At 44.8% G+C, this 25,212-nt stretch overlaps 1 protein-coding gene across 1 annotated transcript; it reads right to left on the reverse strand.

Annotated features, from left to right (window-relative positions):
• Positions 1-12,583: 12,583 nt before the first annotated feature.
• LOC132888454 (protein NLRC3-like) lies at positions 12,584-25,098 on the reverse strand. The gene is made up of 5 exons (XM_060924503.1): positions 25,027-25,098; positions 17,453-17,563; positions 15,280-15,337; positions 14,619-14,823; positions 12,584-14,349 (listed from the first exon to the last, which is right to left on the reverse strand). Exons 1-5 carry the CDS (start codon positions 25,059-25,061, stop codon positions 12,584-12,586), a joined length of 2,175 nt encoding a protein of 724 aa, XP_060780486.1. The 5' UTR covers positions 25,062-25,098.
• Positions 25,099-25,212: the final 114 nt, after the last annotated feature.

Consider the following 25,212-nt stretch of genomic DNA (forward strand, 5'->3'; position numbering starts at 1 on the left):
CTCCTGATATTTAATGGTTTTCAATCTGATTTGCTTTGAGCGTTCATCATTTTAGTGCATCAAGAACAGTCATTTCCTGTTAATCTTTTCACTAGTGCTACAACTTACATCACATGGTATCAGATGTTGGGACTGGACACTTTTTTAGGAGTACTGTCAGTAACGGCGCTGAAAACCTGAGTTCAGAGCAGCCTCCACACATGGCCGCTCTGGACTACACTTCCCAAGATCCACAGCGACCCTTGTCACCAGAGTTCTAACAACATCACCTGTCTTCAGTCTACCTGCTATCACCTTCTCCATATACAGTGGGGCAAAAAAGTATTTAGTCAGCCACCAATTGTGCAAGTTCTCCCACTTAAAAAGATGAGAGGCCTGTAATTTTCATCATATGTACACTTCAACTATGAAAGACGGAATGGGGGGAAAGAATCCAGGAAATCACATTGTAGGATTTTTAATGAATTAACTGGTAAATTCCTCGGTAAAATAAGTATTTGGTCACCTACAAACAAGCAAGATTTCTGGCTCTCACAGACCTGTAACTTCTTTAAGAGGCTCCTCTGTCCTCCACTCATTACCTGTATTAATGGCACCTGTTTGAACTGGTTATCAGTATAAAAGACACCTGTCCACAACCTCAAACAGTCACACTCCAAACTCCACTATGGCCAAGACCAAAGAGCTGTCAAAGGACACCAGAAACAAAATTGTAGACCTGCACCAGGCTGGGAAGACTGAATCTGCAATAGGTAAGCAGCTTGGTGTGAAGAAATCAACTGTGGGAGCAATTATTAGAAAATGGAAGACATACAAGACCACTTATCTCCCTCGATCTGGGGCTCCACGCAAGATCTCGCCCTGTGGAGTCAAAATGATCACAAGAATGGTGAGCAAAAATCCCAGAACCACATGGGGGGACCTAGTGAATGACCTGCAGAGAGCTGGGACCAAAGTAACAAAGGCTACCATCAGTAACACACTATGCCGCCAGGGACTCAAATCCTGCGGTGCCAGACGTGTCCCCCGGCTTAAGCCAGTACATGTCCAGGCCCGTCTGAAGTTTGCTAGAGAGCATTTGGATGATCCAGAAGAGGATTGGGAGAATGTCATATGGTCAGATGAAACCAAAATAGAACTTTTTGGTAAAAACTCAACTTGTCGTGTTTGGAGGAGAAAGAATGCCGAGTTGCATCCAAAGAACACCATACCTACTGTGAAGCATGGGGGTGGAAACATCATGCTTTGGGGCTGTTTTTCTGTAAAGGGACCAGGACGACTGATCCGTGTAAAGGAAAGAATGAATGGGGCCATGTATTGTGAGATTTTGAGGGAAAACCTCCTTCCATCAGCAAGGGCATTGAAGATGAAACGTGGCTGGGTCTTTCAGCATGACAATGATCCCAAACACACTGCCCGGGCAACGAAGGAGTGGCTTCGTAAGAAGCATTTCAAGGTCCTGGAGTGGCCTAGCCAGTCTCCAGATCTCAACCCCATAGAAAATCTTTGGAGGGAGTTGAAAGTCCATGTTGCCCAGCGACAGCCCCAAAACATCACTGCTTTAGAGGAGATCTGCATGGAGGAATGGGCCAAAATACCAGCAACAGTGTGTGAAAACCTTGTGAAGACTTACAGAAAACATTTGACCTCTGTCATTGCCAACAAAGGGTATATAACAAAGTATTGAGATGAACTTTTGTTATTGACCAAATACTTATTTTCCACCATAATTTGCAAATAAATTCTTTAAAAATCAGACAATGTGGTTTTCTGGATTTTTTTTTTCTCATTTTGTCTCTCATAGTTGAAGTGTACCTATGATGAAAATTACAGGCCTCTCTCATCTTTTTATTTGGGAGAACTTGCACAATTGGTGACTGACTAAATACTTTTTTGCCCCCATGTAAGCTCAGCTCTCACTCTCAGTATTTGTGAAGTATTGTTCTGTGTCCCTGTGCCTGACTTTACTGAGCCGTTTGACTATCTGCCTGACTTCCCGTTATTGAACTCTGTTTACGTTTACTTTCAACTTCGTCCTCTTGCCTTATCTGTGATATCCTGTTCGCCGAATGACTGACTCTTGCTCGTCCCTGACTACGTTTCTAGTTTCCCGATTTGGATTTGTTCACAGTTCGCGATGCACCCGCTCTCCCCTGCAACTGCATCCATAAGTGCCTGCACCCTGACAAGTACATGTAACTCAGCACGGTATCAGACTGGAGCGGCGGCTACAATTATCAACACCTTAACGATCTTTTGGCCGTCGCAAAAGTAGAAGACTTTCAATACGTAAATTGTGCATGAATAATTCCTCAAACTTCCACTGAAAAAAAAAAGAGTTGATTCCTGATTACTTCGCTTATCAGATCACGTGACACTGTTTCACAATCATCGACACCTTTGTCCAGTTATCGACATCCAGATGAATATTTATAGAAAATAAATCAGTATGTGGTATTAAGTTAACAAAACAGTTTTTATTTAAAGTTAGTTTTCCATAGACTTATATTTAGGACAAAATATCTTTTATATAAATATATGGATGTTGGTGTTTACGTAAATGAGGAAGTAATTCTCATGTTTGTAAACAAATGAACTGATAATGTTTAACCTGCGTCAGAAAATCTTTTTGTTCCACTTTCTCAGGATTTTCGTAGATCACATTTTGTTAATCATTCATTCTTGTTTGTATTAATTTCTAGTTTTGTCGTTTAATAATAAATGTCAACAGGCAATCGACACTGTAACCACATTAACATCCAGGTCAAAGGTCGCATCTCATTCCTTGAACCAAAATTAAAAAATAAAAATGTCTACTGATACTGTAATATGTGGTAGATATTTACAACGAACTGAAAAATTAATTAACCAATAATAACTGTTGGAACTGAAACTCACCTTTGTAAAATTTGTTTTTTATTGGTAAATCTGAAAAGGTATCAATAATTATGGACTGTCGATAATTGTAGCCACCGCATACCAGTTGTTCAGAATTGCCGTGCCAGGTCTTAATTATTTTGACCTTTAAAAGTAGTAAACAGGCACCCTTGTCAGACATAGTGGCTCCCAACTCGTTAGTTGTCAGGGCATATTACAACATGCCAACTTCAGACACCCTGGCGCCACTGTCCATCACACTGTGCTGCGTGGACTATATAAGATGCGCACAAACATCGAAGAAAACACAGCACACATCAGACGGGGACTCCATGCAACACCTGCTTCTCATCAGTGAATATTTGGATCCGTTTCTCTCTTTCTTTCTCGGTTTCATTTCTTTCTTGCTTTCTGTCTTTCTATCGCGGACGTGTCAGGATCCAATGTCCATCATTTGTGCCGTGTGAGCATTCCGTGCGTCCTTGAATGTAAGTTGTTTATTGTTGCGTAGCTACTGTGTTATGTGTGTACTCGTTATCTGTAACTGTTACATGTGGCGGTAAGGCTAGCGAGTATTTCTTCTCTTTTTCTCTCATCCTGTGTCTGTCTATTTTCTTACGTGTTTGTTCTGTTCTGTTCAGTAGCCATGTAATGATAGCACTTGTTTTCTCGTCCACGGTTTGTTACGGGAGCACATTTCATTATTAGCCATTGCCGTGTTGGGAGTGTAGTGGTGGTATGTACAGTTCATAACCGCGCCACATATTCTAACCTTCTATGCGCAATACAGCGCGGGGCAGCGCTTAAAGGAGCCACGCTCCCCTTCATTCAGCCGACACACTCTGTGTCTTCATGCGGGTGTGACTCGCTGTAAGCAGTTGCACTACGCACCTTGGTAATGATAGCTGCTGTAGGCAGCTATCCTCATCCCCCGTGTACGTTGTACACATTGTACATATTGTGTACATATCGTGTATATAGTCAGTATCTAGTGTGTTGTGTTATTTATTATGGGGTGTAAGTAACATTCATTGGGCTTTACATTGTTTTACTTATATAGTATTCATTTGTGTGTTTTACATTTGTATTACATTGTATATAGTTATTATTCATTTTCGTTAATATATATTTAATGCGATGTGTATTTGTATTTATATCATTGTTATTATTTACATTATTGCTTGTGTGTATATTATTGCTCATGTCTTGTTGTATTTGTATTTTATTCTGTTTTCTAGTAAAACCACGGTTTACACGGTTTCTCGTGAGTGGACATCCATTAATTCCTGTTCTAACCGGACAGCCTGGGTAGCTCGCTGTATACCTGATCCAGTGTCCCTCTTATATAGTCCTTTACCCTGTCCATCACCGGACACCCATTTTTATATGGTCCTTCGAGCCGGATACAGCATTCTACACAGTCAGGATGTCCACTCATGATGGCAGTGCCCGTCCTCGCCGTGAGCACCACCACCCCAGGCACCTGGATGACTACGTGGTGACCCAGGCTCAGCGACGGCTGCCACAGGACGGCGCACACACCCAGGATGATTCTTCCCATGTGGGAGACAGCAGGCCCCGGGAGCCATCACACACTCCCCCTGCTGGGCAGACTCCCCTGGACACGTCAGCAGCTATCCTCCTCGCCCTTCAGCAGATACGGGAGGACAATCGGCAGCTGCAGCGGGATGTGCAGTACCTGTTGCAACAACAACACTATGCATCACCTCCACGCACTCCAGCGAGGGACATCCGGGTTCCAGCCATCACGCCTGGAACCCCCCCAGCAGTCCTATCATCACCACTGCAGCATGACAGAACATACAGCCCTGCTGACTCAACCAGTGGACATCGCCGCGCCCCGGTGGCAGAGCAGTCGTCACCTCTACCTCGGCCACACATCGCAGGAGCTGAGGCAGCGCCGTCCACACCGCCACACGGAGGAGCTCCCCATCTGCCAACACCACTGATGGCAGAGCTGACAGAGCACCTGAGGAGCATGAATCTGCCACGGGGTCACTCATTCACGTCGTCCTCACCCTTTCCTGCCACCCCACAGTACTCAGCGCCATTCAGCCCACGGCGCCCTTCGTCTGCTCAGAGACAGCGGATGTCATCACCGGTGTCGGCCGGTCAGAGGGCAGTGGCACCAGATCATCACAGGCTGTCACCTGTCCCACAGCGACTGACATCTCTTCCCCCTCAGGAGCTGACCTACCGCGGGCCCAAGATGCGAATCCCAGCGTTCACCGAGGATGACCCACGGCAGTTCAACAGGATGCAGCTGGCGCTCGACAACGTCCTACCACCCGACGCGACAGAGCGCTTCAAATATCAGATCCTGCTGGACCACCTGAAGCTAGAGGATGCTGTCCTGGTAGCGGATGCTTACTGCCACAGCAGCTATCCCTACAGTGATACGATGGCAGCCCTCACGAAGCTCTTTGGGCAGCCCCGCAAACTGGCACTCAGGCAGATCAACCAGGTCTTGGCTGAGCCCCCTGTCAGGAGCGGTGACCAGAGAGGCTTCAGGAACTTCGCCCTGAAGGTGCAGTCCTTGGTGGGGATGCTGGATAAGATGGGGACCCAGGAACAGCTTGAGCTACGGTGTGGTTCGCATGTGTCTCGGTTGCTGCCCAAGCTGCCTCACGAGCTGCGTACTGCCTTCAGGCGGTACATCGACCCAGACCGTGTGCCTGTCCCCACACTCCTGGACTTCGCCGCATGGTTACAGCACGAGGTTGGTGTGCAGCTGGACGAGACCAACGACCCGCCAAAGGCAACAGCGAGCCAAGCAGAGCGGCAGCGGAGCACCAGAGGCAAGCAGCCGGCAGCCACACGCTCCACCACGGTCCTGCTGGTAGACCCCCCAGCCAAGTCAGCTCAGCAGCCATCAAAGTCAGCTCCACGTACACCCGCCAAGGTGGAGCCTCCAAAGAAGTACTGCCCCTTCTGCAACAGCACGGAGCACTACTTCAACCAGTGCACTGCGTTCAAGAGTATGTCACTGGAACCGAGGCTCCAGTGGATCAAGACCGGGAAGAAGTGCTGGAGGTGTGGACGCGACCATCAAGCAGCTCAGTGCTACCTCAAGGCACGGTGCCCGAAGTGCAATCGCCTGCACCTCGAGGTACTGCATGAGGTGAATGCACAAAGCAGGCCGGAGACTGCGACACTGTCTTCACCCAGCCAGCCATCCACCTACTACCTCGACCCAGCACGGAGAGGTAGTTGTGTGCTGCTGAAGATGGTGAAGGTGCTCCTTCATCACGGGGGCAAGAAGATGGAGACCTACGCCATCCTCGATGACGGGTCAGAGCGCACCATGCTCCTCCCCCAAGCAGCGCAGCAGCTTGGCCTCAAAGGACAGAGTGAGAATCTGGCCCTCCGCACCATCCGTCATGACATCAGAACGGTGCCGGGGAGGTCAGTGTCCTTCTCTGTGTCATCCCTCAGTCAACCGCAGCAGCGGTACAAGATACAGCGGGCTTTCACATCACCCGAACTGGGACTGTCCCCTCATTCACACCCAGTTGAGGCCCTCCAAAGGACCTACCGCCACCTCAGAGGGCTGCCTCTTCACTCCGTTACTCAGGCCCGTCCGCTGCTCCTCATTGGATCTGACTACCCAGACCTCCTCATCCCCATCGAGCCTGTGCACATAGGCCCACCAGGTGGACCCATTGCCCTGAAGACACGCCTTGGGTGGACACTTCAAGGCCCCGCCAAGGCTGTCAAGCATCGGTCTTCCACCTCAGCGTGCCTGTTCATCAGTGCACCGTCACCATCAGTGGAGTTGCTGCAGAACGTCACCAGGCTGTGGCAGATGGATGTGGTGCCGTACCGAAACGAGAAGATCATCACCCGGTCCAAGCAGGATGCTGCAGCTGTCAAGTTGCTGGAGGAGAAGACCGTCAGAGTGACAGTCGACGGCGTTCAGCGATATGCCACTCCTCTGCTGTGGAAAGCAGGGAGCCCACAGCTCAACGCACCGCTTGAGGCTGTACTGGGCCATCTACGCGGCACAGAGAAGCGGCTGTCACAAGACCCCCTCAAGGCCAAGTCGTACAGCCGTGAGGTGAAGAAGCTGGTGGACGCCGGCTATGTGAGCAGAATCACTCCTGAGGTGGTCCAGGCGGGAGACAGTGCGTGGTACATCCCTCACCACATGGTCACGCACAACGAGAAGGACCGCATCGTGTTCAACTGCTCTTACACATACCAGGGTGGCAACCTGAATGAGCAGCTCCATCCTGGGCCCACACTCGGATCCTCTCTGCTGGGTGTGCTACTCCGCTTCAGGCAACACCCGGTAGCAGTGTCAAGTGACATAAAGGGGATGTTCCACCAAGTCCGTCTCCTACCTGAGGACAAGCCCTTCCTCCGCTTCATCTGGAGAGACCTGGACCGTAGCAGTGCCCCGACTGTCTACGAATGGCAAGTGCTGCCGTTCGGCACAACGTGCAGTCCCTGCTGCGCCACGTTCGCCCTCCAGAAACACGTCCTGGATCACAGCAGCACAGAAGACACCCGATACTCCATCGAGCACTGCTTCTATGTGGACAATCTGCTGCAAAGTTTCCCCTCCACATTAGAAGCCAGGCAGCTGATCAGTAACTTGCAGCATCTTCTCCCCTCTGGCGGGTTCGAGCTACGCCAGTGGGCCACCAACGTGCCACCACTCATTCGGCACATGCCACCTGACATGCGGTCCGAGAGCTGTGAACTCTGGCTCTCCCATGACACAGCTGACCCCCAGGAACGGGCTCTTGGCCTGTTGTGGCACTGCATGTCAGACAGTCTCAGCTACCGTCTTCGCTCCACAGACCATGCTGAGCCCACCATGCGGAGCATCTACCGGGTCCTTGCACGTCAGTATGACCCTCTAGGATTGCTCATCCCATACACCACTCGGGCCAAGATTCTTGTCCAGCGCCTGTGGGACAAGAAGAGGGACTGGGATGATCCACAGCTTCCAGAGGACGTTCTACGGTCCTGGCGTGCCTGGGAGAGTGAACTCCAGCACCTCCCCTTCATCACCCTGCCACGATGCTACACCAGACCAGGGACACGGCCCACAACACAGACCATTCACGTGTTCTCAGACGCATCAGAGAGCGCGTATGGATCTGTAGCCTACCTGCGAACAGTGGACGAGTCTGGCGACATCCAAGTGGCCTTCTTGGCAGCCAGATCCCGGGTGGCCCCTGTCAGACAGCAGTCCATCCCCCGACTGGAACTCTGCGCCGCTCATACAGGTGCCCAGTTGGGCTCTGTCCTGCAAAGGGAACTGTCCCTGCCCATCACCAGCATCATCTACTGGACTGATTCATCCACAGTCCTAGATTGGCTTCAGTCCCAGTCCTGCCGCTACAAGGTGTTCGTCGGGACCAGGATCGCGGACATCCAGGAGCTGACGGAGGACAGCACTTGGCGATACGTCCACTCATCAGACAACCCAGCTGATGATATCACCAGGGGGCTGACTCTGTCACAGCTCATCCAGGAGCATCGCTGGAGTCGCGGACCTCCCTTCCTGTGGCAGGACGAGACAGCATGGCCGACTGGTCCAGGCCCCTCACCCACTATCGCTGCTGACGCCACCGAGCTGCGGAAGTCCCAGTTCTGTGGCCACATCACCGTGACCTCTGACCCTGCGTTGCCTGATGCAGGGAACTTCAGTCAATATCCAGAGCTGCTGGAGGCCACAGTCAGAAAGCGTCACGGGGCGGCCACATCCGCCATCACAGCTGAGGACTACAGGCAAGCGGAACTGGCACTCCTCAGGAAGGCACAGAGTGACTCCTTCCCCGAAGACCTCACCCTGCTCTCAGCGGGGAAGCCAGTCTCCACTGACAGCAGGATCCTCACATTGTCCCCGGAGTACGACGCTGAGACACAGCTGATCCGGGTCGGAGGTCGTCTGCGCAGGTGTGACACGGTTGAGGAGGAGACTCTGCACCCCATCCTGCTTGACCCTCAGCACCCCATCACACAGCTCATCATCCAAGACTTCGACAGCCACCTGGCGCACCCAGGACCAGAGCGAGTGTTTGCTGAGCTGCGCCGGCGGTACTGGATCGTGCGTGGGAGAGCGGCTGTCAAGAAACATCAGCACAGCTGTCCAGAGTGTCAGAAGTGGCGAGGCACACCAGTGATCCCCAGAATGGCTGACTTGCCACCATCAAGTCTGCGCTTGCACAAGCCAGCCTTCTATTCCACTGGAATGGATTGTTTCGGGCCGTACCTCATCAAGATCGGCCGACGCACTGAGAAACGGTGGGGCATCGTTTTCAAGTGCCTGACAACCCATGCAGTGCATCTAGACCTCCTCACCAGCATGGACACTGATGCTTTCTTGATGGCCCTGCGGCGCTTCATCGCACGCCGAGGGAAGCCACATGAGCTGCTCTCCGACCAAGGCACCAATTTCAGAGGGGGTCAGTCTGAACTGCAGGAGACGTTCAAAGCCCTCAGCCCAGAGCTACAGTCCCACTTAGCCAGTCAACAGATTGACTTCAAGTTCAATCCTCCACATGCTCCGCACTTCGGTGGTTCCTGGGAACAGGAGATCCGTTCCATCAAAGCTGCCCTACACACTACACTCGATGCACAGACAGTCACTGAGGAGGTGTTGAGGACAGTGCTGATCGAGGTGGAAAGCATCATCAACTCCAAGCCCTTGGGTTACACCTCGTCAGACATCGCAGATCCAGATCCCATCACTCCAAACATGCTGCTGATGGGGCGGCACGACCCCTCCATACCACAAGTGGTCTACACCGACTCCGACATCCTGAGCAGGCGCAGGTGGAGACAGTGCCAGGCCCTTGCGGACCAATTCTGGGCTAAGTTCATCAGGAACTACCTGCCCTCTCTTCAAACCCGCTCCAAGTGGCAACGAGACCGGGAGGACCTCATCGTTGACAGCATCGTGATGATTGTCGACCCTCAACTCCCACGTGCCCTGTGGCCTGTGGGCAAGGTCACTGCTGTCATCCCTGGAGCAGATGGCAGGGTACGTACTGCACAGGTGCAGGTCAAGGACCGGACCTACACACGCCCAGTCTCACGCCTGGTGAGACTCCCTTCACTCCCTCAGGACACCTCTGCCTGACATCATGGACACAACTTTGTTCCACAAAGTTGGGGGCGGCTGTTCAGAATTGCGGTGCCAGGTCTTAATTATTTTGACCTTTAAAAGTAGTAAACAGGCACCCTTGTCAGACATAGTGGCTCCCAACTCGTTAGTTGTCAGGGCATGTTACAACATGCCAACTTCAGACACCCTGGCGCCACTGTCCATCACACGCCAACTTCAGACACCCTGGCGCCACTGTCCATCACACTGTGCTGCGTGGACTATATAAGATGCGCACAAACATCGAAGAAAACACAGCACACATCAGACGGGGACTCCATGCAACACCTGCTTCTCATCAGTGAATATTTGGATCCGTTTCTCTCTTTCTTTCTCGGTTTCATTTCTTTCTTGCTTTCTGTCTTTCTATCGCGGACGTGTCAGGATCCAATGTCCATCATTTGTGCCGTGTGAGCATTCCGTGCGTCCTTGAATGTAAGTTGTTTATTGTTGCGTAGCTACTGTGTTATGTGTGTACTCGTTATCTGTAACTGTTACATGTGGCGGTAAGGCTAGCGAGTATTTCTTCTCTTTTTCTCTCATCCTGTGTCTGTCTATTTTCTTACGTGTTTGTTCTGTTCTGTTCAGTAGCCATGTAATGATAGCACTTGTTTTCTCGTCCACGGTTTGTTACGGGAGCACATTTCATTATTAGCCATTGCCGTGTTGGGAGTGTAGTGGTGGTATGTACAGTTCATAACCGCGCCACATATTCTAACCTTCTATGCGCAATACAGCGCGGGGCAGCGCTTAAAGGAGCCACGCTCCCCTTCATTCAGCCGACACACTCTGTGTCTTCATGCGGGTGTGACTCGCTGTAAGCAGTTGCACCACGCACCTTGGTAATGATAGCTGCTGTAGGCAGCTATCCTCATCCCCCGTGTACGTTGTACACATTGTACATATTGTGTACATATCGTGTATATAGTCAGTATCTAGTGTGTTGTGTTATTTATTATGGGGTGTAAGTAACATTCATTGGGCTTTACATTGTTTTACTTATATAGTATTCATTTGTGTGTTTTACATTTGTATTACATTGTATATAGTTATTATTCATTTGCGTTAATATATATTTAATGCGATGTGTATTTGTATTTATATCATTGTTATTATTTACATTATTGCTTGTGTGTATATTATTGCTCATGTCTTGTTGTATTTGTATTTTATTCTGTTTTCTAGTAAAACCACGGTTTACACGGTTTCTCGTGAGTGGACATCCATTAATTCCTGTTCTAACCGGACAGCCTGGGTAGCTCGCTGTATACCTGATCCAGTGTCCCTCTTATATAGTCCTTTACCCTGTCCATCACCGGACACCCATTTTTATACCAGTATCAATAACAATGCATCCCGAATACATCCTTTAGGATGAATAAATTAACACGAGCAGTTTGGTGTATTGCTGTGAAATGCAATCAGAACAGCTCCTCTCCCTCCCAAAACCTGAGTTTAATAGAGAACTGAGTTTGTGGAAGTGAAGGCGTGGTCAAGCATCAGTTTGGGAATGGAGAGTGAAGGTGCGGGAGGTGAATGGCAAAGGGACGACACCTGGGACTGATTAACAGTGATGAGTGTGTGTGTGTGTGTGTGTGTGTGTGTGTGTGTGTGTGTGTGTGTGTGTGTGTGTGTGTGTGTCAGAGTGAGACTGTGAAACAATAAAGCTGCTGAAAAGTGCAAGTTGAAAGTTAAAGCGAGACGGCCTTTCGATTTCATAAACTCGGTGAAATTTAGTTCCGTCTGAAATGTGGTGATTGTGATATATGTTTATTTCTGTAATATCCCACAAAATAGCAGGCCATTCTGTGGCTGGGAAGTTATTTAATTTGAGGGGATTAAAGCAAATAATGTGCATGAAATCGCTCACTTGGGGCAGTCAAGCAGACAGAGGAAGTCCGTGTGCGCATGCGCAGGTTTACCTTCTTCTTCTTTTGGGTTTTACGGCAGCTGGCATCCACAGTGTTGTATTACTGCCATCTACAGGTTTACCTTTGAGTGTGCACTGACAGTTCCATCATTCTGTCGCTAAACGAACAGCTGATCACACCGAGGTGCTCGCTGACCACCGATATTTATTAGTTTGGTCCTGCGTTTCCTTTCCGTCGTATATAACATAACGTCTTTTCTTCTCACTTTCCATTACTGTAGTCGATCTTTCACGTTTCATTCGCACATTCACGCCCTCCATTTTTCTCTCCTTTTTCAAATTTTTTATCCCACAATGCCTTGCGTGAACAGGGAAAGCCCATCACGTGATGCATGATGTAGTATCTCGTATTGGGTCATGGTGAAGCAGGAAAAAATAGCGGAGAATTTAGGGCCACATGGATCTAAATACATTAATTGTTCTATTTAAAAAAAAAAGAATAAAATTGGAAGTCTGTGATTTGAATTCAGTAGCTTTCGGTCACTAAACAAAAATAATTGGGTGTCGGGGAAAATTCTTTTTATGACCTACACCTGAAAATCTGAAAGGCAATCTACCTTGAATAAAGCAAAAGTAATCGGCCTGTCTCCATCCCAACAGTCTCCCAAACCCCGTAAAGTGTCACAGGGTTTTACTTACAGAACTGTTGTGGCTTGCTGGACGACTGGTAGCAGCCTCTTAAAGCATTCATCTGACTTTATGAACTTCTGTAGCTGAAACACTTCCAGATCCTCATCTGATGTCAGCAACACAAAGACCAGAGCAGACCACTGAGCAGGTGAGAGTGCAGCTTCAGAGAGACGTCCTGAGCTCATGTAACTTTGGATCTCTTTCACGAGTGAATCATCATTTAACTCATTCAGACAGTAGAAAAGGTTTATTAATCTCTCTGGAGATGGATTTTGTTCAAACTTGAACTTGATGTACTCAACTATGTCCTTCTGGCAGTCAGAGCTGCTTCCTGTGTGTGGCAGCAGATCTCGAATGAGCTTCTGATTGGACTCCACTGAGAGGCCCAGAAGGAAGCGGAGGAAAAGATCCAAGTGTCCGGTGTCACTCTGTAAGGCCTGGTCCACTGCACCTTTGAGGAAGTCAGACATTTCTGATGTGTTGAAAAGACCAGACAGAGCAGTAGTTTGCTCTTTTGTTGGAGTTTTGTCAAGAAAGCAGAGAAATGCATACAACCCAGCCAAAAACTCCTGAATGCTCAGATGCACAAAGCTGAACATTTTCCCCAGGTAGAGTCCTGATTCTTTTCTGAAGATCTGAGTACACACCCCTGAGTACACTGCCACTTCTCGAACACCAATGCCACACTCTCTCAGGTCTTCCTCATAGAAGATCAGGTTTCCTTTCTCCAGTTGTTGGAAAGCCAGTTTTCCCAGTGCCAGGATACTCTCTCTGGTCTGCTGAGAATCAGGGTCATATGTTCCATGGTACTTTTGTTCCTTGTGTTTGATCTGAAAGATAAGGAAGTGTGTGAACATTTGAGTCAGAGTCTTGGGGATCTCTCCACTCTCTGCTTCACCTAACATTCTTTTGAGAACAGTGGCTGAGATCCAGCAGAAGACTGGGATGTGGCACATGATGTAGAGGCTTCTTGAAGACTTCATGTGTGTGATGATTTTATTGGCCAGGCTCCGATCACTGATCTTCTTCCTGAAGTACTCCTCTTTCTGAGGATCACTGAACCCTCGTATCTCTGTTGCCTGGTCTACACTCTCAGAAGGGATCTGATTGGCTGCTGCTGGTCGAGTGGTTATCCAGAGGAGAGCAGAGCGAAGCAGATTCCCCTTGATGAGGTTCGTCAACAGCACATCCACTGAGGCCGACTCGGTCACATCACACAATCTCTTATTGTTCTGGAAATCTAGAGGAAGTCGACACTCATCCAGACCATCGAAGATCAACAGGATTTTGTAGGTATCACTCTCTATTACTTCTAGGTCCTTAATATCAGGGAAAAACTGATGAAGAAGATTCATCAGACTGAGGTTTTGCTGCTTCATCAGATTCAGCTCTCTAAAGGGAAGTGGAAACATGAAGGTGACATCCTGATTCACTTTCCCTTCAGTCCAGTCCAGAATGAACTTCTGCACAGAGACAGTTTTTCCAATTCCAGCAACTCCTTTAGTCAGCACACTTCTGATGGACGTGTCTTTAAAGAGATCATTACATTTGATGGGTTTCTCCTCTGTTACTGGTCTCCTGGACACTGTCTCAATCTGTCTCACCTCATGTTCATCACTGATGTCTTCACTCCAGCCCTCTGTGATGTAGAGCTCTGTGTAGATCTGATTCAGAAGTACTGATGTCCCATGCTGGGAGATTCCTTCATTTATCCTTTTAAATTTATCTCCAAGTCTGGATTTGAGTTTTCGCTGATATACAGAGGCCAGCTCTAACAAACAGAACAATGTGATGGCCATTATTTTCATGTATAAACACTATACACAGTGTGAAAGTCAATATCAATAAAAAAAGAACTGTCATACATTCCTAATAAATACATAAATATTATGGAAAAGAACCAAAACACTCGGATTATCTCAGAGTCATTTATTTGTTGAAATAACTGTAGTCATTAGGATAAACAGCAGTATGATAATATCGACCAGTGGCCCAGTGTGTTTCCTTTAAACTGAGAGAATAATAATCTAAAGCTCTTACTGATCTGCAGTTGGTGAGCGAGATCTTTCTGCTTCAGGTTCTTCAGGATACGCAGTGTGATCTTCAGCACACTCTCTCTAATACGGTCCAGATCCTCCTCCTCCGCTTTCTCCTCCTTCTCAGAGCATTCTGGGTAATCAGCACTCAGTAGCTTCTTTAAATTGTTCAGTTCATTCTTCACCAATGTGATGACTTTGTGCTCCAGCTTGTGATTTAAAAAAAAGCAATAAAATTAAATAAATCAATAAAAATGGGACATAACCTGATTTTACACCACGTTGCTGTTGAATTCTGGATTCTGATTGGTCAGAAGGGGTTAACTGGATTTATTTTCTCATTCTAATACATTTCTATAGCTGATGTACAGCTGTTTCACAGGGACCTGTACAGCAAACACTCCAACTAAATCGATTAAAAATGCGAGTAATCGTTAATCTGGTGACGTTTTCAGTAAACAGATGTTTATTTCACATGTAGATAAGGAGTCTCCATTATCAGTACTTTGTAAGTCAGAAGCTGATTTTAAAACAGATTGAAATGCAGTTTTGCCCGATTACCCATAATGCTGCTGTAACTGTAAACTGTTAACTGTAAATTACTGCCATTGTTTCAAATTAAAATTGTGTATATTAATTACACAACAAAACACATACAAACACACCTGGAATACGGACTCTATCAAATTTCTGCAGCTGTTTTCTGGTTCCTGTTTTGGGGTTCTGTAGATAAACAAACATTGGAAATTACTTTTTTAATTTTAATATCAGAACACATCCTGTAGATATGGTCCACACAGCTGTGATATATAAACCTCTGGAACTCCACACGTGAGTTTCTTATCATGGGAGAACTGGCTCCAATGGCAACATGAAGGGCGTTTCCTGTTGAGACAATCTGAAGAGTTCCAAACCGCGATAAATCCACTGTAAGGAACTTTGAGAAAAAGGTATTTTCTTTCCCAAAAAAGTAGTTGCAGGAAAACCACGATATTCTGTTTGAAACTTTAATATAACACTAAGAAGCTGTAATGACATTAAAAATACAAATCAAGATTTTGATTTTTAAATTTTATTTAAAAAACTGATTGTTTTTTTTCCCCCAAAATGCGATATATCCATTACATCAATAAAAACATTATTTTTTTTAGTTTTAAATATAACTAGAAACAAGAAGTAGAGCTGATCACATATGACAGCCTCTGAACTTGGACCATCTCTTCTATTGGACCACAGATTGTCCCACATTACATTCATCTCGTCATCTACAAGCAACAATCTATTTTACACACATTACACACTCATCGGGAGCTGCGTTTTTAGGCGGTGCATCAATATATATATATATATATATATATATATATATATATATATATATATATATATATATATATATATATATACAGTGTCATATCTCCACCCAGGAGGAATCAGGGGCTCAAATCAGAAAATAACACTGGACCACATTCTCTACTGGAATAAAAATATAAAACATTAAAATAAGAAATGTTTGATTCCATCGCCGTTATTCATTTATCGAGTTCAAAATCTCACTAAAAGACAGGGATTCTCCACGATGTTGACAGTCGATGGGAGGGGTTATTACTGTTTCCGTATTTGAATGGTGCGCTGTGATTGGTTGAGAGCAGAGATAACACGTTCTGCTGAAAATCAGTAGTGGCGTTTGTCATATTTTGAAAAGAAAGGAGATATTCAATGCAGAAACACATGGCGAATATCACATTTTGTATAAAATTGATTTTGGAACTTTGAATCGAGATCAAATGCCAAGCTTATTTTAACAGAAACTCAATTTATTTTAATGGCGCTTGGAGTGTTTTGGAACCAAACTCTTCATTTGTACCAGGAGATAAAACACTTGGAACCCCCAACTGTAGCTCGTAATGACTTGTGATTACTGCCAACCAACAAGAGCCCGTCAAGGTCACATGGTGGGTTGGGAAAGCCAACCATGAGGTACTGCACCAGGGAAAACATGGTGGGTTTACCACCACAATTTTAACAAACTGGTGGTTCCTATTTTTCTGGCAATGACAGTGACAGAGAGAGATGAGCTCTGGCTCAGGGCAAAAACATCAACTCTATCATGGCAGTGCTGAAAACAGCACTGGACTACGTTTCCCATCAGGCACTGCACCACACCTGTTTAACGTTTTGGTTAATGAGCAACACTATTTAAGTCATGACTGTCCACACTGTCGTTCTTTAGTCTCTCCTCCCTGATGTGTACCATGTTCCTGTTATGATTTTGCCTCGTTCACGTTGCTTGGTCTTTGTGTTATCTGTGTTTCACCGTTAATAAACATTCTGCATTTGCATCCACGTGCTGTTCACTTTCCCTGACAGAATCTCACTCAGAACCCACTGGGACACCATCTCTAACCTTCCTATGGAGCAATAGTTGCCCAATTGCAAGATAAATGTTTTGGACATTTGCTCCCTGACCTACTTGGTTAGGTTTGGGTTTTGCACTGATCTAACGGAAGACAACACAGAGACTCCTCTGACCACTAACCCCATCCCCCCCACCCCCTCCTGGAGTTTACCAAGGGCTATTGGCAGATTCCCTTCTGGAAAAACTTTTCCTTTTCTACCCAGAAGTTATTAGGGTAGAATTATTTTGGGCTTGTTATGAGTAGTGATACGACTAGAACACACGTTCATAACGGTTCATATGAACTCTGAATTTGATACCAGAAATTTAATCAAGAAAATTTAGCACAACACATTTTATACTGAAGCGAACAAGAATTGCCTTGTCGGGAGTTATTTCTACAGATATTCAGAGAACTGAGTGAGAGGAAGATAGAGGAATACCTTTCCACAGAGGATGCTCCATCTGTAAAACGGATAGGCTCTGTCATTGAGCGGTCACTCTGAAAGGACACACAGCTGGGTCCAGGTGAGACAGGCCTTTCCTTCGTTTCACTAGAATGAAGAGAAAGTAGTTTTAGATTTTTATCCATAAAATATAGTGATTTATATCTGAAGATGCCATTATGTATATATAGCTCCAGAGTTTCATAATTATTTGCATATCCTAATTTGATTATTATACTGCACCTCTGGAACAGAGCAGAATAAAGACCTTGCTTGATGGACCAACAGGGGCTTTGTAGCTTGGCTGCAAAGTAGCAGCTAGTTATGAGGAGACACTGAGTAAAAGGACTGAACATGTGATTTGAACATACTTTTTCGACTTTTCACCCCTGATTCACCCCCCCCACACACACACCCACACACACACACCCCACACACACCCATACCCACACACACCCACACACACCACATCACCTTTGAGAACCATAAGTGATGAGAACAAGTATAAAAAATAAACAATTACAGTGGAGAGGGAAAAGAGGAATACACACACACACCTCCACCCACCCACACAAATATATAAAAAATAAACAATTATAAAGAAAAAAAATATACCAAAATGATCAGTTTCTCTGGTTTTATGATTTACAGTTGTGTTTGAAGAAATTGAACATTTTTGTTTTATTTATTCCAAAAATTACTGACAACATTTCCCTCAAATTACACATAAAATATTGTCACTTTGAGTATTTAATCATCACTTAGAGTATTCAGTAATGACCCTGAATATACAACGTTCTTAACTGAGGAGAGAAAAGTCTTATCTATGAAAAAATGATCGATTCTGGAATATGTACTGTGTGCATGGGGGAAAAAAAGAGGAAAGTTCTTTGTTGTAAGGAAAAAGGGTCTGCCAGGGGTCAATGCACCCCACCTGGTTCATAAATACAGATAAGGTCGTAGCCATTTTAGAGAAAGTCAAAAGTTTAGGGTTTGATCAGTCTAAGGCTGGGTCAGTAACAATTCAGATCACCACCTAAAATCAGATCATGCGAGTTCAAGCTAGGCAAGGAAGAAATGAGCTTGTTAGTAAAGCTCACGTAGTCCCAGTTGTGTGTGTGTGTGTGTGTGTGTGTGTGTGTAAAACACGTGTGTTAGAGAGAATTCTCTAAAAAACAAACAAAAACTTTCTGTTTTAAAAGTAAATACATCAATATACAAAATCAAATTTTATCTTTCACAATATTTCATGATCTCTTTAAAAAGATTTTCTCCATTCCAGGTTGAAAATGACAGACTAACACTCACTGCCACCAGAGGTCTCTGTCTCACTTTTCTCCTTTTTCAAGTTAGATTAGATTAGATAGATTAGATAAAACTTCATTGATCCAATCTATCTAATCTAATCTAACTTGAAAAAGGAGAAAAGTGAGACAGAGACCTCTGGTGACAGTGAGTGTTACTCTGTCTCTTTCAAGACAGTTGTTATTGTTTAAGATATTTTTCTGACGATCACGCAACATTAATGGTCTTGGTTCTGTTGGTTCTGTTCACAAATAATTTCTGAGCAGTTCTTTCAGTATACCTGTCTCCCCCCATGCCTGTGTTCCATTAACGTACCCTTTTCCCACTAGAAATACAGGACTTCTTCCTCATGAACATTTCAACAATACGTGAAACCTGAACCATTACCAGTTTGTCGCTAATTCACTACTAGGCCCACTTTACACGGGGACGGTCTGAAACAAAAACGCAAAAGTCCGTTTTCGTTCTCACTTTTTTCCGCGTCTACACGACCGTTTTCAAGGAGGAAATCTGCGTCTATACGGTGACGCATAAATGTGTGGAATTCAATTGGATGTGCATGCCAGGCAGCTAGGCGGTGCTGTGAAAGACCTCCGCTATGTCTGCACGCATGCACAACGTCTTCCGTCTTGTCTGATCTGCACATCTGTGCCGCGAAAACTTTGACTACTCTGGCTATGGTAAGTAAGAAAGTACTGTAAGTAAAAAAGTAAGAGCATACTATACCCGCCTTTGTTCATTAACGGTATGTGTGCAGATTCGGTATAGATATTCGAAGGACTCCTGGACGTTTATTAAAGCTGCCAGAGCAGCTTGAAGGTCCGTTGGATCGATGTAATCAGACATGCTCTTACTTTTTTACTTACTTTCTTACTTCCCGGGCTGGCATGTACAGTATATGACATATGTATGACGTAAATGCGTACCCGACGTGAGCAGATCCGAGCAGAGTTTCGCGTATTGGGTAGTTTAGACGGATATGCAATGGGGGCTGTTTTTAACTTATCCACTCTGGAAGGCGTTTTCAATTTTTTCCGTTTTTCAGCCTCGGAAACACCGTCCCCGTGTAAACGAAAGGCACTTCCGATAAAATATTTAGTCGTTTTTACCCGACAGCGTCCTCGTGTAAACGGGCCCCTAGTTTTCAGATTTAGTTCCATTTATGGGTCATAGTAAACTTCTCACACTACACATTTTTAATATTTTAAACACTGCTTAAAAAACAGTAAAAAAAATTATTCCATTCTGTACAATATTTCATTCAGAGCCTCCATGCAGAACTTCTAACAAATCCTTTATAAGTTTATGTTAGTGCATGTAAATTTCCTTTTTCTTTTAATTTAGAACATAGGGAGCAGTAGGTTATATCACATTTTTGCATTCTACATGCTTTCGTTTGTGTCTTGTGACAAACTGATCAGGCGGGCCGGCTCTGTGGTCGGCATGAAGCTGGACTCTCTGGTGACGGTGGCAGAGAAGAGGACTATGGACAAAATACTGAACATCATGGACGATGCCAGTCACCCTCTGCACACCGTCATCAGCAACCAGAGGAGCCTGTTCAGTGACAGAATGCTCCTTCCCAAGTGCAGGACGAACAGACTCAAAAACTCCTTTGTCTCTCATGCCATCAGACTGTACAACTCCTCTCTGGGGGGGAGGAGGGGTAACAGGAGGACAGAGGATGGGATGGAGCAGCAGTAGCCTAGCCTAACAAAAAGCAATACTGGACAATGTGCAATATAATGTGCAATACCTCTCCTGCTGGACTTTTTTCATATATACACCTGTATACACCGTTCGAACTACGGGGGTACTTGGGGGATCCGAGATCCCCTGAAGCAGACATGAGATCCCTTGAAAACATGATTTGGGAAATGTTGGGGGGTCTCTAAAATATTGGCAAAATGATGTTTCTTGACATAGCAATCGTGTGTAACGGGAAGCATTTGCATATCCGAAGTGTTGTGTTTACATCAAAGATAAAATAAACCGATATGACAACGACTGCTGCTGCCAGGTTGGGGACACAAACTAGTAGAAAGGAAGTGTGCCAACAGTGCCAACACACTTCCTTTCAGGTGTGGAGTCCGCATGATATGTGCATAAGATCGGCTTCTCATGTGTTTGGAGATCTGCGCTCTGAGACAAGCTCAAGCACACACGCCCCCCCCCCCCCCCCCCCCCCAAGGGAAAAAAAGGGACCCCCCGAAAATATCGGCATAGTTCGAACACTGCCTGTATATATATATATATATATATATATATATATATATATATATATATATATATATATATACACTACACACATATATATATTTATTTTTTAATTTGTATATGTTAATACTTAATTTATCCAGAAGCTTTTTCTATTTTCTATTCTCTATTTATCCTGTAATGATGTTGCTAGAATTTTAATTTCCCTGAGGGAACCCTCCAAAAGATCGATTGATCTATCTATCTATCTATCTATCTATCTATCTATCTATCTATCTATCTATCTATCTATCTATCTATCTTTCTTGTGCTGCTCATCTTAACTCATTTCAGATGTTCCGAGTTCCTCACACTCCCCAGACATTATTTCAGAAGGTCTAATTAGCTTAGACTGGTCCTGGTGTGAAAACAACAGGGGAAAATGATATTACAACAAATATGATTTACACACAGTACCGGTCAAAAGTTTGGACACATCGACTCATTCATATGTTTTTCTGGACTGTGACTATTTTCTACATTGTAGAACAATACTGAAGACATCAAAACTATGAAATAACATCTGGAACATATGGTACTAGTGCATCTCAAAAAATTAGAATACCATGAAAAAGTTCCTTTTTTTCATAATTTAATTCAAAAAGGTAAACTTTCATATATTCTATATTCATTACATGTAAAGTGAAATATTTAAAGCCTTTTTTGTTTTAATTTTGATGATTATGGCTTATAGCTCATGAAAATCAGAAATCCAATATCTCAAATTATTAGAATATTCCCTAAGATCAATCAAAAAAAGGATTTACAATACAGAAATGTCCAACTTCTGAAAAGTATATTCATTTATACACTCAATACTTGGTTGGGGCTCCTTTACCATGAATTATTGTATCAGTGCGGTGTGGCATGGAGGTGACTAGCCTGTGGCACTGCTGAGGTGTTATTGAAGCCCAGGTTGCTTTGATAGTGGCCTTCAGCGTTTCTGTATTTTTGGGTCGGGTGTTTCTCATCTTCCTCTTGACAATACCCCATAGATTCTCTATGGGGTTTAGGTCAGGCAAGTTGGCTGGCCAATCAAACACAGTAATATCATGGTCAGCAAACCATTTGGTAGTAGTTTTGGCACTGTGCGTAGGTGCTAAGTCCTGCTGGAAAAGTAAATCAGCATCTCCAAAAAGCTCGTCAGCAGATGGAAGCATGAAGTGCTCTAAAATCTCCTGGTATATGGCTGTGTTGACTTTGGACTTGATAAAATACAGTGGACCAACACCAGCAGATTACATGGCACCCCAAATCATCACAGACTGTGGAAACTTCACACTGGGCTTCAAACACCTTGGATTCTGTGCCTCTCCACTCTTCCTCCAGACTCTAGAACTGTGATTTCCAAATTAAATGCAAAATGTACTTTCATCTGAAAAGAGGACTTTGGACCACTGAGCAACAGTCCATTTCTTTCTCTCCTTAGCCCAGATAAGACACTTCTGACATTGTCTCTGGCTCAGGAGTAGCTTGATATTAGGAATGCGAAAGTTGTATCCCCTTTCTTGAAGATGTCTGTTCGTGATGGGTCTTGATACACTAACACCAGCCTCAGTCCACTCCTTGTGAAGCTCTCCCAAGTTCTGAAATTAACTTTTCTTGACAATCCTCTCAAGACTGCGGCCATCCCTGCTGCTTGTGCACCTTTTCCAGCCACCCTTTTCAGCAATGACCTTTTGTGGCTTACCCTCCTTGTGGAGGGCATCAGTTATCATCTTCTGGACAGCAGTCAAGTCAGCAGTCTTCCCCATGATTGTGGTTGTGTGTACTGAACGAGACCGAGAGATACACTGTGTTCATACTGTTTTACTCAAACTCGAAATGAAATATTCTAATATTTTGAGATGTTTTTTTATGTTTTTGTACTGTATGCCATACTGATTAAAATTAAAATAGAAAAATGCTTGAAACATTTTAGTTTATGTGTAATGAGTCTATAATATATAACATTTTCACTTTCTTAAATAACTGATGGAAAATATTGAACTTTTTCAAAATATTCTAATTTTTTGAGATGCACTAGTATATGGAATTATGTGGTAAACTAAAAATGGTCAAAAATATATTTCATATTTTATTTAGACTCTTCAAAGTAGCCATCATCTGCCTTGTTAACAGCTTTACACACACTTGACATTATCTTAACCAGCTTCCTGAGGTAGTCACCTGGAACACTTCAATTAACAGGCATGCCTTGTCAAAAGTTAATTAGTAGAATTTTCTTGCCTAGGTCATTAAGAGGTGAGCAAAAAAAAAAAAGTCAGCAGAAGTACAGTATCATCTGCAAATTTCAGGAGTTTTACATTTGGGTTCCTGGAGGTGCAGTCATTGGTGTAAAGGGAGAAGAGCAGTGGGGAGAAGACACATCCATGAGGAGCACCAGTTCTGACTGACCGCATGCCAGAAGTGACTTCCCCCTGCCTTCCTTGCTGTTCCCTGCCTGTCAGGAAGCTGGTGATCCACTGACATATGGCAGGTGAGACATTGAACTGGGACAGTTTGGAGGAGAGGATTTCTGGAAGTATGGTGTTGAACACTGAGCTGAAGTCTATGAACAGGATTCTTGCATAGGTCCCTGAGCAGTCACGATGTTGCAGGATGTAGTGCAGCCCCATGTTAACTTGCATCATCCACTGACCACTTTGGTCTGTAAGCAGGGAGTCTAGCAGGTGACCTGTAATGCTCTTCAGGTGAGCCAGCACTAGTCGTTCAAAGGGCTTCAAGACCACAGATGTCAGAGCGACAGGCCTGTAGTCATTTAATCCTGTAATGGAGGGTTTCTTGGTGGAGCGCTTGAAGCAGGAGGGGACTTGACATAGCTTGAGGGATCTGTTAAAGATCTGTGTAAAGATTGGAGCCAGTTGGTCAGCACAGGCTTTAAGACGGGGGGGGGGACTCCATCTGGACCTTGCGCTTTCCTTATTTTCTGATTCTGGAAGAGCCGTGTCATATCCTCTTCACACACCTTGAGTGCAGCCTTACCATCAGGAGAGGGAGGGGGGTTGCCAAGGGTGTGATAAGGCTACTGTTGGCTTCTGATCAGGGCTGTGTCTCGCTGCTTGTATTGCTTGACCTTAGTGCAGCCAGGACCCCCCCAGACAAGGGTGCGACTATGCTGCACAATCTGATCTACCACTTTTCCTTCTCAGTGGGTTGGAAAGTATGTAATTTTTGTACACAAGATTGTGAAGCGTTACGTCTCTCTGGTCTTAACAGGAGATGTGCAAAGAATTTAAACTTTTGAGTTGAACAACACTGAGCAACTAATCTCCTGTATATTTCAGTGCTCTTCCATATAAACGCAAGCACAAATACATAGGTTTATTTTTTGTTAATATGGGTAAGTACTTTGTCAAAAAAGTGTGTATAAATTACATGATGCTAAAAAGCTATTTTACTTCATAGAGATTGATATTTATTATTGAAAGAGCTTTAAATTTCTGAAGCACAGTTCTCTGGTTGCTTATATGTCAGGTGAAGGCTACACAGATATTTATCCGACTTGTGATTGAAATGGTTTTATCAGGACAGAATCAATAAAAATAGTTGCTGCTGTGAGATATTCCGATCTGACACGAATGGTATCGAGGCCCAATGACATTTCAGCATTTCAATCTAAAATGGCTGTGTGTGTGTGTGTGTGTGTGTGTGTGTGTGTGTGTGTGTGTGTGTGTGTGTGTGTGTGTGTAACCAGGAAGTGGTGTTGCGTTTGTTGCTGTTTGTGTATGTTGGAGAAAAAGAAGAATAAATAGTGGAAGTATGTCAGGAATTGTTGTAATAAATATGAATATTCTTCCCTCTCTAACAAGTAACAGCTGTAAACTTTACACATATGTAAGAAACACCGCAGGACACACAGGTTTCCTTCCTTCAGGTTAAGTTACTGCGTCAACACCGAATGATCAAATTAAGAATTAAGTCAACTGTGTCAGTTAAGACAGAAATGTTCTTCATTTAGAAAATAATCCAAACATTCACATATTACAGCTTTATATTCCTGTACTCACTCTGATGATTTTTTTTTCTTCCTCAAGAGCCACATGTTTTTCTGATCACAAAAAAAAAAACTCCTGCTGACTTTCACCTGAAAACACTTTCACTTTCACCTGAGATCCGGAGGAGAAAAGGCGGGGTTTCAGAGGGTGGAGTCACAGTCTCTCTCTCTCTCTCTCCTTTATATAAACATAGGCTAC

This window comes from Neoarius graeffei, chromosome 6 (assembly GCF_027579695.1).
Source record: "Neoarius graeffei isolate fNeoGra1 chromosome 6, fNeoGra1.pri, whole genome shotgun sequence".
In the NCBI taxonomy this organism is placed as follows: Eukaryota; Metazoa; Chordata; class Actinopteri; order Siluriformes; family Ariidae; genus Neoarius; species Neoarius graeffei.

Bases quoted from the DNA above. Each gene is read 5' to 3' on its own strand.
- LOC132888454 (XM_060924503.1), bottom strand. From the start codon at position 25,061: ATGTGGCTCTTGAGGAAGAAAAAAAAATCATCAGA. The intron at 15,338-17,452 runs GTATTCCTCTAT...GTTTATCTACAG, and splicing joins GGAGCATCCTCTGTGGAAAG to AACCCCAAAACAGGAACCAG. The intron at 14,824-15,279 runs GTGTGTTTGTAT...TTAAATCACAAG, and splicing joins TGATAGAGTCCGTATTCCAG to CTGGAGCACAAAGTCATCAC.